The 12,685-nt window shown below is 53.7% G+C and overlaps 1 protein-coding gene across 1 annotated transcript; it reads right to left on the bottom strand.

Annotated features, from left to right (window-relative positions):
- Positions 1 to 24: 24 nt before the first annotated feature.
- Positions 25 to 9,878, bottom strand: HSPBP1 (HSPA (Hsp70) binding protein 1). Its single transcript, XM_014481019.2, is given in 8 exon segments — positions 25 to 496; positions 1,967 to 2,078; positions 2,597 to 2,693; positions 2,783 to 2,938; positions 5,326 to 5,550; positions 7,446 to 7,650; positions 9,523 to 9,758; positions 9,761 to 9,878. Coding segments are annotated over 8 exon segments (1,209 nt in total). The 5' UTR covers positions 9,864 to 9,878; the 3' UTR covers positions 25 to 421.
- Between the last annotated feature and the right edge of the window lie 2,807 nt (positions 9,879 to 12,685).

Raw genomic sequence — 12,685 nt, 5'->3', positions numbered from 1 at the left:
GGATGAAAGACAATGGCTCCGGACTTTAGAGAGCAACACTTTTATTATTCCAAGGTTCCGCCCACTGCTGTTCCCTGCTTGGCTCCCTAGACCCCCTGATTGTGCCCCTCCTCCCCAACCAAGGCACTCTGCAGGCGAGGTGACAAAGGTGGCAGTGAAGCAGGCGGAGGAGGAGGAGCACCTTTCCTGGAAGAGCAGTGTGCACACGAGAAGGGGGGTGGATTGAGAGTGCCTGAGAGGTGGGACCCAGGGAGCCAGCGCCTTCTTCAGCACCCATCCTGGCGGCTGAGCAGAGACAGGCTGACACGCCCGGGCACGGCACCAACAAGGCCCTTCTCTCCTCTGGGAGAGGGCTTCATGGGTGAGGGGAAGGCAGGAGGCCTGGGGTTCCCATGAAGAGGGGGAGAGAAGCCACCGGGTTTCACCGATCCATGCTGTCATCAGTTGGGGTGGAGAAACAGGTCTGTAGCAACTTTTCACAGAACTCCAGCTCCTCCTGCATTGGGGTGGGAAATTGGAAGCCCTGAGTGTAGAGGCCAGACCCTGCCTCCACCAGCTCTGCACCCAGAAACGGCTCCTCTTCCCGCCTGCCCCTGATGGAAAAATGAAGGTTTCCACAGGTGTATACATATGTCAAAACTTCTCAAATTGTACACTTTCAGTATAGGTAAGTTAAATGTCAATAAAGCTGTTCATACCATAGATTCAGAGAATAGATGCATGGATGCATCAAGCAAGGATGGCTGAAACTTCAGGACAGACCAGGGCAGGGGATCCCCCTGCCCAACCCCAGGCACATATCTCCACGGGTTCATGTGACAAGGTCAGAGGACAAGCCCCTGGGGGGTGGGCACTGTGCTTCTCCCAGTCACCCCTGCTCCTCACACCCAGTACCCAGGACCCCTCTGGAAATGCCTGACAGTGTTCATAGAAGAATGATCTCAGCAGAAGGTACGTCCCAAGAGGGTGGCATGTTTTCTGTGTCCAGCTTTGCTGAAGCAACAGCATCTGGGTGGTATCATAAGGGCTGAATAAATTACTTAAGTACAGTTAACTAAATAACTTAGTCATTTAAATAAATAACTACTGAATGTTATTTGTTGCTCTTATCACTTATTAGTTACTTACCTATTTAACTAAATACCTGAGTTATTTATCACATTACTATCTGTATAATTAAATATCTGAGTTATATTATCACTTATTTGTTACTTATCTATTTATCTGGTGAGTTACTATTTGTAATTTATTATTATCCTTTATCTAATGACAAACCTAATGAGTTGTAATTTATCACGTATTTCTTACCTATTTAATTCAATAATTGGTTTCTATTTATCATTTACTTATTTATCAATCTAATAAATACTTATTTGAATGATATGATATAAATAATGATATTAATTTGGATAGTAATTAGATGAATCTATTAACTCTTTAAGAAACCCTGAGCTTCTGTTTCTCCTTGCCGTCCCCCTGATGCTAACAGAGCATGAAGCATGTGGGAGGGGGCAATAAATGTGTGCTGAATGATGCCTAGAGAAACACATGAATTGGAAACAAGGTGTAAACAAAGGCGTGGGCCAATCGGGCTTCCCTGGTGGCTCACTGGTTAAGAATCAGCCTGCCAGTGCAGAAGACATGGGTTCGATCCCTGATCCGGGCTGATCCCACGTGCTGCAGTGCAGTTAATCCTGTGAGCCACAACTACTGAGCTGGCACTCTACAGCCTGTGCTCTGTAACAAGAGAAACCACTGCAGTGAGAAGCTGGCGCCCCACAAGTAGAGAGTAGCCCCTGCACACCACAACTTGAGAAGAGCCTGACCAGCAATGACCCAGCACAGCCAAAAATAAAGAAATAAATAAATTTTTTTTTTTTTAAAGCATGGGCGAATAGACCATAGAGGCCTAGAAGGCAGGTACCAGGCTGGCCCTCCCACCCCTTCCCCCCCCATTCGGCAGTACCTGGTACTCTTCGTGCTGCTGCAGCAGCTGGCACCGGTGCCGCAGAAGTTCCTCCAGGCCCAGCTCGGGCTCCCGGCACTCCCGCACGCCCTGGGGGAAGTCTGTCACCAAGCTGCAGGGACAGGACAGCCATTCTTGGGACCTCCCTCTGCCCAGCTGCCCTCCACCCCCCCACCCCCCCACCGAGCCTGGGCAAGCCGCCGCCCCCCACTGGGCCTCAGTTTCCCCATCTGCAACGTGGACTCCTGCCCCCACCCTACCCAAGGGACTTGGATGAGACTTGTACGGAACAGGGCGCTTAGAAAAGTGCCTGGTCTGGAGCCCACTCCACACGTGAGCGTTGCTGCCTGCTCGCTCAGCTGCTCCATGCTGCTGTCTTACGGCTCTAACCTGCCTGTGCTTTACGTGCGGGATGGGGAGAGTAAGTGGGAGGAAAACTGTCTCCCTCCTCCCCAGGGTGCTATGTCAGCCCCTACAGTGAGGAGACTGAGGCTCCGGAGGGCCAGCACCCTGATTTCTGCTCCTCTCTGACCCTAAACCCTTTACCCCCCATCGGGCTAGTCCCCTGGCGCCCCATCTGACCCTAACCCTCTACCCCACACCGGGCCGGTCCCCTGGCGCCCAGCACACCTGCACAGGGCTCCGAGCACGTGCTCGTGGAAGGGGCTGTGTTCTGTCCGCACGAGGGCCACCAGCTGCTGGACCATGCCCATTGCACACAGGGTCCCTAGGGAAGGGCCACAGGGTCAGAGGAGCAGCCATCCTCCCGTGCACTCCCCCGGGAACCACCCTAGCTCCCCGCCCGGGCCGCCCCACCTTTGTGTTCAGGGTGGCCCACCAGCAGGTTCTGCAGCAGGAACGCCGACTTGACCTTGAGCTTCTGCACCTGCTGCTGCATGGCCCGCATCAACACGGAGAAGCCGTCCAGGCGGAGGAACTGCAGCAGCCCGGCCTCCTGCTCCCGGACCAGGCCTGGGGAGGGGGGCAGGCAGGGCCTTGAGGTCCCAGTCACCATCACCATCATCACCACCAATACCTTCATCGTTACCACTGCCATCAGCACTAGAAACACCAGTCATCACCACCACCACCACCATCATAAACACCACAACCATCACCTGCAAGACCACCACCGCCATCACCACAAACACCATCATTACCATTACATCACCACCACCACCATAAACACCACAATCTTCGCCTTCTGGACCACCATTCTCACCACCATCACCATCATCACCACCATCACCACCGTGGATTTTTATGGGCCCATGCTTCGCAGGCATTACCTTTAAATATTTTTAGCTGAGACACAATTCCACAGCCTGTACAATTTACCTTTTTAAACTATACAGTTCAGTGGTTTTCAGTATATTCACAAGGTTGGCTGACCATAATTATCTAACAACAGAATGTTTTTATCACTCCCAAAAGAAGCCCTGTACTGGTTAGTGGTCTCTCCGGCAGTTGGCAACCACTGATCTGCTTTCCGTGGATTTGCACATTCCGCACATTTCACCTGAATGGAATCATACACTCTGTGGCCTTCTGTGCCTGGCCTCTCTCACTCAGCATAATGTCTTCCAGGCTCATCCAGGTTACAGCATGAGTCAGTAACTTCTTTCCTTCTAATGGCTGACTAGTACCCACTGTATGAATATACATTTTGTTCCCGCATCCTCTGAGGAGCACATTATCTCTTTTTAACTCTCCACACCATCCTAGGAGGTGACTCCCATTTTACTGATGAGGAAACTAAGAGCAGAGAGCCAGACTACATTGTGAGGGTGCCAGGAACCCTGCACGGCCTCCACGCACGATGAGAACCAGGGTGCAGGGTGCACTTCCAGTTAGGTGCCTGCCCTTGGGCAGGGTCGAGGTAGGCCAGGACAGATGGGAGTCTCCAGAAAACCGTGGCCACTAAATACCTGACAAGTGCCCCTGAGGACCTGAGTTGTTAATCTCAGTTGAGCTTCATTCATTTCAAGTTAAGTTAAGTGGTGAAGCGGTGGTATTTTCCCGTGAAGCACAACTTTGTCCCTTCACTAGAATTCGCTACATGCTGATCGCTGAAAATGCAGCCTGAGTTGAGATGCTTATGTGCAGGATACACACCAGGTTTCAAAGACGTAACGTGGGGAAAAATAAAAAGATCTAAAGTAGCTTATTAACATGCCACATAACGATGGGCTAAAACAATAATAGTTTGGCTGCTGCTGCTGCTAAGTTGCTTCAGTCGTGTCCGACTCTGTGCGACCCGCTAAATACACCGTTACTCAGTTTAAAAAAAAAAAAAAAGACCGGCAGATGGGGAGGTAGACGTGATGACCTTCCGCGTCTGCTCAGTGGGCATGGCCTATCGGCTCTGCCGTCAGGCCGTATACAGGGGCAACGGCTCCCCTCCACCCCGGGGCCTCTCCGCTGGACCCGATCCCTGTGTCCCGGGGCTGCGCTGTGCACTGGAGGGGGTTGAGCGGCACCCCGAGCCTAAGCCCAGCCGGTGCCAGGAACCCGGAGATGCATCTACCGGAGGACACCCCTCCCCCTCACCACGCCCACTCCTCCGCCATCAGACCCCCTCTTGGTCTGTGGCCAGTAGGTGAACCGCTGTGAGCCTCCGCGCACCAGGCAGCAGGAGCAGTCAGGAGACAGACCACCAAATCGGCTGGTAGCACCAGGGCTGGCCGGTCCCCAGCACTTTCCAGATGGTAGCGTACCCCGCAATCACGCCCACCCCCCAAAAAAAGACCACAGATGCTACTGAATTGTACACTTAAAAATAGTTATGCGAATTCTACATCAATTTTCTAAAAGATAAAAGGCCTCAGCCATAAGAGAAAAATTAAATCTCGTCACTTGCAACAGCATGGATGGGCTTGGAGATTTCACGCTTGGGGAAGTCAGACAGACAAAGAAAGACATTTGTGTGCTATCACTTACGTGTGGAATCTAAGAAGTAAAACAACTACATCGTGTAACAAAAAAGAAGCAGACTCACAAATGTAGTGGCTACCAGTGAGGCAGGGGGCAGGGACAGGGCAGGGCTGGGTTTTAAGATGTACCAAAAAAATGAATAAGAGGCAGTACTTTCTAAGCTCCTGGAGGGGTGGGGGTAAAGGGAGGTCCGGGACTGCGTACGTTCTCTGCAGAAGTGGACTGCCCATTGTCAGGACACTCCCTCAGCAGCCCCCGCCCGAGGACCCCCGTGATGGGGGTGATCAGCCCAGACGTCCACAGCCCCCTGGCCGACAGCCTTTAGGGGCCTCAGAGCGCTCGGGCTGGGCCTCGCCCCGCGTCCCCAGGGTCTGCTCGCTGAGCAGAGTGGGCCCACCCCCCACCCCCACGGCCGGGACACTCACAGGAGATGGCGAAGAGAGCCTTGACGCGCACCGCATCGCAGGGGTCCCGGTCCAGCAGGCGCAGCAGCTTGCGCAGGGCGCCGAGGCCCAGCACCTGCTCCTGGATGGCCGCCACGTTCTGGCTGCATGTGCCGATGAGCTGTGCCGCCCGCCACCGCAGCCCCGCTGGCCCCGCCTCCAGGTAGCGGCCCACCAGCAGGTGCATGCCCGACAGCTGGCAGAAGTCTGGGAGGAGAGGGCAGCAGGCAGGCCAGGTGTGACGGGCTGAGCTGGGTCCTACCCCCAGATTTACATGGAAGCCCCAACCCCCAGGGGATTCCCGGGGGTGCCAGTGGCAAAGAACCCGCTTGTCAATGCAGAGACACAGGTTCAATCCCTGGTCGGGAAGATCCCCTGGAGGAGGGCATGGCAACCCACTCCAGTATTCTTGCCTGGAGAATCCCCATGGACAGAGGAGCCTGGTGGGCTACAGTCCATGGGGTCACAAAGAGTCGGACACGACTGATCGACTCAGGATACATGCATGCAAGGTAAAATATTGTCACAGGATGGGGCCCTAATCCAACAGGAATGGTGCCCTTATGAAAAAAGGAGATGAGGACACAGACACACACAGACAGATGGCCATGTAGCAACAGCGGGAAGCTCCCCACATACAAGCCAAGGAGAGGGGCCTCAGAAGAAACTGACCCTTAGACTGCCAGCCTCAGAGCTGTCAGAGAGCAGACTTCTGGTGTCGAAGCCCCGCAGTCCACGCTGCTTTGTTAGGGCAGCCAGAATGGACGGAAAACCAGCTGAAGCTGAGGGAGCCTGCCTCCAAGGGCTGGCCCTCCCTAGGCACCCAACTGGGGGTCTGTTCAAGGCCGGCACATCTCAACAAGGTCAGTGGCCCAGGGTCCAGCCCACTAAATGCCAGTTCTGACACCCGGTCTGTGACAATCTGAACATCCCCTGGGGAAACAGACTACACCAGACCAGAGGTCTGCAATCTACAGCCCAACACCTGTTTTCTGAATTGGTCAGCTTGGCTGTTCTTCAAAAAGTGAAAAAGAGTTATCATGTGACTACTCCAACATATATGTATCCACAAGCCTCAAGAGCAGAAACTGGAACAGATGCTTGCTTGTACCCCAGTGTCCACAGCAGTATTATTTACAATAACCGAAGGGGGAAATGACCAAATGTCCGTCAACTGATGATAGGATGAACGGCACACAGCCTAGCTACACACTAGAGTATTCGCCACAAAAAGGACTAAATTTCTGATACAGCTATGACCTGTAAGAACCTTGAAAATATCACACTTGGAGAAGAAAGCCCATAGCAAAAAGATCACATATTCTACTATCCCTCGTACATAAAATGTCCAGAACAGACAAATCCACATCCTCAACAACTACGCCATGCCATGCGACTCCAAGTGGAAGTGACGACTCGTCTTTCTAGAGGCTTCTCGGCCTTTGAGATGAAACCCACAGCGCCAGCCTTGGCCTGGGAGCCGCTGTGTGCCCAGCACAGGTCACTGCCCAGCCCTCGTCCCTCTCTCTCTGCTCTGTTCTGCCCACCTCACTGCTCTTCCACCCCGGCCAGGCAGGTTCCCACCTCAGGGCCTTTGCATGGGTCGTTTCCTCTGCCTGGGATGCTTTTCTCCAGAGCTGATCCCATGACTCACGGCCTCCCTTCAGGTCTCTGATCACGTGTCACCCCTCGGGGAGGCCTTCTCTGACCATCCCATCTAGGACCACCTCGTGTCTCTTACTCTGGGGAACAGCACGGGGATCCCAGCGGACCAGGGTGAGATGGTCAGTCCCATCAGGGAGGTGGTGGACGGGACCTGGTGCCATTGTAGCCCCTGTCGGCAGGCAGACCAAGCAGCGGGGGACAGGGCAGTCTCAACTGGGGCCTGAGTCAGAGCCAGACTGGAGCGGGGAGGCTGGGAGGCTCGGGAGGAGGCAGGTTGCATGGTGCCTGAGGCAAAGGACAAAGGGCTGGGCTGCAGCAGGACCCGGGGCCGGCGGCGGGGGGGGCGAGGAAGAGGCGGCAAGAGACAGAGGCAGACGGGAAGGCAGAAGGGGCAGGACCCTGGCGGCGGGGGGCAGGCCGGGGCGGGCTGGCTGTACCTGCTGCATTGTCCATGTTCTCACACAGGTCCGCCAGCAGCTCCAGGGCTCCCTCGCGCTCCTGCTGGTCAGTGGCCAGTTCAGCCTCGCCAGCCGAGGAGGGCGTGGGCTGGGACAGCACCCGGAGGCAATTCTTCATCTGCTCCACCTCCTCCCGCTGGCCCCTGAAGGCGGCGGACATGGCCTCCTGCAGCCACTGGCGCCTCTGCAAGGTGAGGTGGGGCGGGAGAAAGAAGCAAACCTTATCAATCATCGACTCAGGAGTAACAGTCATTACCAATAACAGCCGGGGCGTCCCTGGCGGTCCACTGGTTAAGAGCTGGTGCTTCCACTGCAAGGGGCACAGGTTTGATCCCTGGTCAGGGAAGTTCCCCATGCCAAGAGGCACAGGCAAAGGAAAAAATAATAATAACAGCCAACATTGAGGGCTGAGTGTCCTTCAACTAACAGATACCTCCCAGGTACCTTTTCCACTAATGCTCTTTTCTGGACACTGCATCTATGGAGAGACTGGTTGTGGGGCATGACGGAAAAAGAAGGGTCAGCAACACCTAGATTCTTGTCCTGAACAACTAGAAAGGGACGGGGCAGATGGCAAGAGAAGCAGGTGTGGAGTGAGACGAGTACAAATTGGTGCTGATTTTTGAACTTGTTAAGTTTGGGGGATCCATGACATACACAAGGCAAAATATTGAGAAAGACACCTGAAGCTTAGGAAGGAGGGCCAGCCTGGACCTGGATTTCTCAGCCATGACCCTACTGACACCCTGAGCTGGACCGTTCAGCAGTGGGGGTCATCCGTGCACTGCAGGACGCTGAGCCGCATCCCTGACTTCCACCCACGAGATGCCAACAGCACTGCCCCCCCCCCACAACCCGCCAGTTTGCAACAACCAAGAATGTCTCTGCCCATTGCCAAATGTGGTTAAAACCATCCCTCCAGGAGAGAACCACTGGCTAGAGATATAAACTTGAGAGTCGTCAGAGTAAAACCTCAACCCAATGTGAGATCATACAGGAAGTGAATGGAGAAGAGAGAGTGCTGGTGTGCTCTATGGTCAAGGGACTGGAAAATGAGGATGAACCAACAGAGGCGGTGGGGAAGAAGAGCCAGTGAGTGGGATGAAAACCAGAAAACCACGCTGGTCCATGCTCCAGAAGCCACATGAAGAAAGAGCTCAAGGGGACAGGGTCGTCATCGAATGCTGCTCGTAGGTCAAATAAGATAAGCACTGAGAACTGGCCACTGGGTGTTTTTCTTTTTGGCCCGACTCTGTGCTAAGTGCTCAGATGAAGGATCTAAAGTCATAGTCCTGGATAAATTTGGGCAAGATGTTAATCTTTTCCGTGCCTGTTGGACCACCTCATGGTCCTAGAGGCTCAGTGACTTCATGGATGTTACTGTATTAACACCATGTTTCATACACTGCAACTGTCACCGCCAAGTAAACATCACGTATAGCAAATAGTGTTCTTGACTTCCAGAACAGCCTTCCATGGTTAAGTATTAATATTACTGCTATTCCCACTTCACAGATGAGAAAATGGAGGCACAGAAAAGGGTGACTTGCCCAAGGTCACACAGTCAGCCATCCACAACACCTAAGTCAAATCTAGGTGGTCTGTCCACAGAACTCTTATTAGAGTCTGCTCTTAATGAGAATATCCTGCTGCCTTCAGGAGCAAAGCCTGTGTACCAGGTGTGATGTTGAGACCCACTTCAACAGGAGTCTCAGAACTACCCTGTGAAGGGCCACTCCTTCTTATCATCAACATCAACTTGCAATTGAGAATCGATGCTCAGAAAGATGCAGTGATACCCCCAAGGTCACACAGCTGTAACATACTGAAGCCATATCTGTCTCGCTCTGGCGTGCCCTTGCGTTTTCTTTTTTTACCATGAGGTTATTCTGCCTTCCCGCACAGTGCAGGGTCCCAGGATCTGACTTTCAGTCTACAGTAACCCTATGGAGCACAAATACAGCCTCCTATGCCTTCACACAGGCACTACCGCCCCTCCCCAGATATCTCTGTTCCCAAACCCCTCACCCCACCTTCTCGGACCCCCGCCCTTTACCTCCTCACTCATGGGTTCTGGAGGGGGGTCTGGCTCTTCAGAGCCCGCCGTGATAGCCATCTGCAGCAGGCCTTGGAGGTTTCGCGGCGGCGGGGGATGGCCCGAGCCGCCCTCGGAGGAGCCGCTGCCCCCTGACGAGCAATCCTGGGAGGCTGAGGGTAGCGCCAGGGGAAGGCGACTGCCCCCGGAGCCCTGGTTCGCCATGGGCAGTTTGCGAAGAAAGGAAGAATGTGTTGGGGTAGGGGGTGGTCACCGCTGAAGTAGCTCTGGCGTCCTGACAGGTGGACTCCTGGGGGTCTGCTGAGAAGGTGGCGTTTTAGGGGAGCTCGGCGGCCCTGCATGATTCCAAACCACGCTGCCCACACCTCCTTTAACCACGGCCCCCTTTTCTTCTTTCATACCAACAGGCCCCTTCCCCAAAGTCAGCAGTCCCTCTCTCCTCCCTAGCAACAGGCCCCACCCACTCTCCCTAGCAACCCCCTCCTCCATCTCCACCGCGGTCGTTCCCATCTCTTGGCAACCCCACCGCCCAGCCTTCAGAGCAAGAAGCCCTCCCTTTGGTCATCTTAGCGACATGTCCCCTCCCTCCTGTCTGACGAGGGGAGCCAGAGCGGGGCGGACCTCACCTCCCCGAGCCTCGTGTCGCCGCCGCTACCGAAGATAGACTCGCCCGCACCTGACTCTACTGGGCGCCGCCATATTGACCGGAAACACGCACGGTCTGGCCCGGAAGTTCCCGGAGCAGCCACACCAATTGGGGCCGTGAGGCGGCTTCCCCGGGCTCTTAAATTCTTCCCACCTGGCGGGACACCTGGCTCGGCCAGGCCCCTCGCCCCGGCCACGCCCAGCGCGCGCGCACCCTGGCCGAAGCCCCGCCCCCGGACCGGGCCCCGCCCCCGATAAGCCCCACCTCCTCACCCTCTCTGCAAGCTTCACCCCTACCCCGTGCAGGCCCCGCCCCGGGCTGGCTCCGCCCCTGCTGTGCCCCGCCCACGCCCACGCCCCCTGCCCTGGTTCTGCGCTCCGTCCCGCCCCGCCGCTTCAGGCTCCGCCCCTGTTCCAGGGCTTTCGGCCACTCCCAGCTAAGACCCGCCCCGCGGGCCGGAGCGCCCGCGGCTCCGGGTTAAGCTTGGGGCCCTTTGAACTCTGCTTGGGTCTCCCTGTGCTCTCAGCACTAGTATCTGACCCGGGCGGCGTCTGGCCTATTGCAGCCCGCTCTTGGCTTCTATTTCCCCTTTCCTCGTAAGGGGCTCCCCGTTCTCCCTACTGCACCTCCTGTGCAGACCACTCTTATCGTTACCCCAGCGTCTCCCTTGTGGAATCTTCTCTGGGTCCTGCCAGGTGCACCAGAGGTGATTCTTGAAGCCTGGAAATAAAGTTCCCCGGGGAAAGGTGGTTTAGGCAGCTCGAGGCCTCCCTGCACCAGATTTAGGGTTCAGGTTTGGGACTGTGAGCTAGGCTTAAATAAATCCTAATTCTAGTCTTCCATACAAGGCCCTCCCACTCTAGGAAAAGGTTATACTCAACTTTGGTGGGGCCCACAATCACAGGTGTATTGAGCGCACTGCTGGGTGTGGGATGTGAAGACCAAACGTGTGTGTGTGTAGCACTGAGAAGGACGATTGTCAGACATGGATCTGAGCCCCTGGGTACTCCATTTCCTCTCTACTGTTAACAGATTACTGAAAAACTGGGTGGCTTACTTACAGTTCAGAAGCCCAACGTGGGTCTCACCGAGTTCAAGTAGTTAAAATCAAGGTTGTATTCCTTCCGGGGGCTCCAGGGAAGAATGTTTCCCAGGAGGCTGTCCACATTCCTTGGTTTGTGGCTACATCATTTTGGCTTTTTTTTTTTTTGGCTGCCCTGGTCTTAGCTGTGGTTGCAGCATGTGGGATCTATTTCCTTAACCTCAAATTGAACCCAGACCCCTGGACCACCAGAGGTCCCCATTTTGGCTTCGGTTTCCTTCCTTATCCTGTCTCCTCCTCTGACTGATCTTCCTGTTTCCCCCTCATAAGAATGCTTGTGATTACATTTAGGGCACAAATGTAATAACCAGGAAATTTTCTGCATCTAAGATTTTCAGCTCCATCACATCTGCAAAGACCATTTTGCTGACTAAGTTGACATATTCACAGGTTCGCAGAATTATGACATGGACATCTTTGGGCATTCCCTGATGACTCAGCAGTAAAGAATCTGCCTGCAATGCAGGAGATGCAGGTTCGATCCCTAGGTTGGGAAGATCCCCACCTTGGAGGAGGAAATGACCACCCATTCCAGTATTCTTGCCTGGAAAATACCATAGACAGAAGAGCCTGGTGGGCTACAGTCTGTGGGGTCGCATGAATCTGACACGACTAAGTGACTGAGCACACACATGCAGCCTACTGTACCTATGTCAGTCAGTCAATTCAGTTGCTCAGTCATATCTGACTCTTTGCAACCCCATGAATTACAGCACACCAGGCCTCCCTGTCCATCACCAACTCCCGGAGTTCACTCAAACTCACGTCCATCGAGTCGGTGATGCCATCCAGCCATCTCATCCTCTGTCGTCCCCTTCTCCTCTTGCCCCCAATCCCTCCCAGCATCAGAGTCTTTTCCAATGAGTCAATTCTTTGCATGAGGTGGCCAAAGTACTGGAGTTTCAGCTTTAGCATCATTCCTTCCAAAGAACACCCAGGACTGATCTTTAGGATGGACTGGTTGGATCTCCTTGCAGTCCAAGGGACTCTCAAGAGTCTTCTCCAACACCACAGTTCAAAAGCATCAATTCTTCGGTGCTCAGCTTTCTTCACAGTCCAACTTCTGTGTCTTATGTACACATATGTAAAAGTCCATCTAACTATAATACTATTTACATACATTATGATACATAATGCTGAATAATATATGTACCTGTGACATGTAATTGTACATGTCATTACACATATGAACATATGTGTAATATAATGGTAGCCTAGATGAAAACTCCCCAGGTACACTATAAAAGCCATAGCCTTTACAATGACCAATAAGAAGGGTGATCATACAATTTTTCATCCACAAGGCACTTGAGAGTGAAAACAGACCCTACTGATAATTACAGAATAAAAGACATAAACCAGGACATATGGTCACCCTGTTTTTTTCGGTTCTGTTTTGTTTTTTGTGTTACATC

The sequence above is a fragment of the Bos mutus genome, chromosome 18 (genome assembly GCF_027580195.1).
Source record: "Bos mutus isolate GX-2022 chromosome 18, NWIPB_WYAK_1.1, whole genome shotgun sequence".
NCBI classification, from domain to species: Eukaryota; Metazoa; Chordata; class Mammalia; order Artiodactyla; family Bovidae; genus Bos; species Bos mutus.
This window is presented reverse-complemented; position numbering and strand designations above follow the sequence as displayed.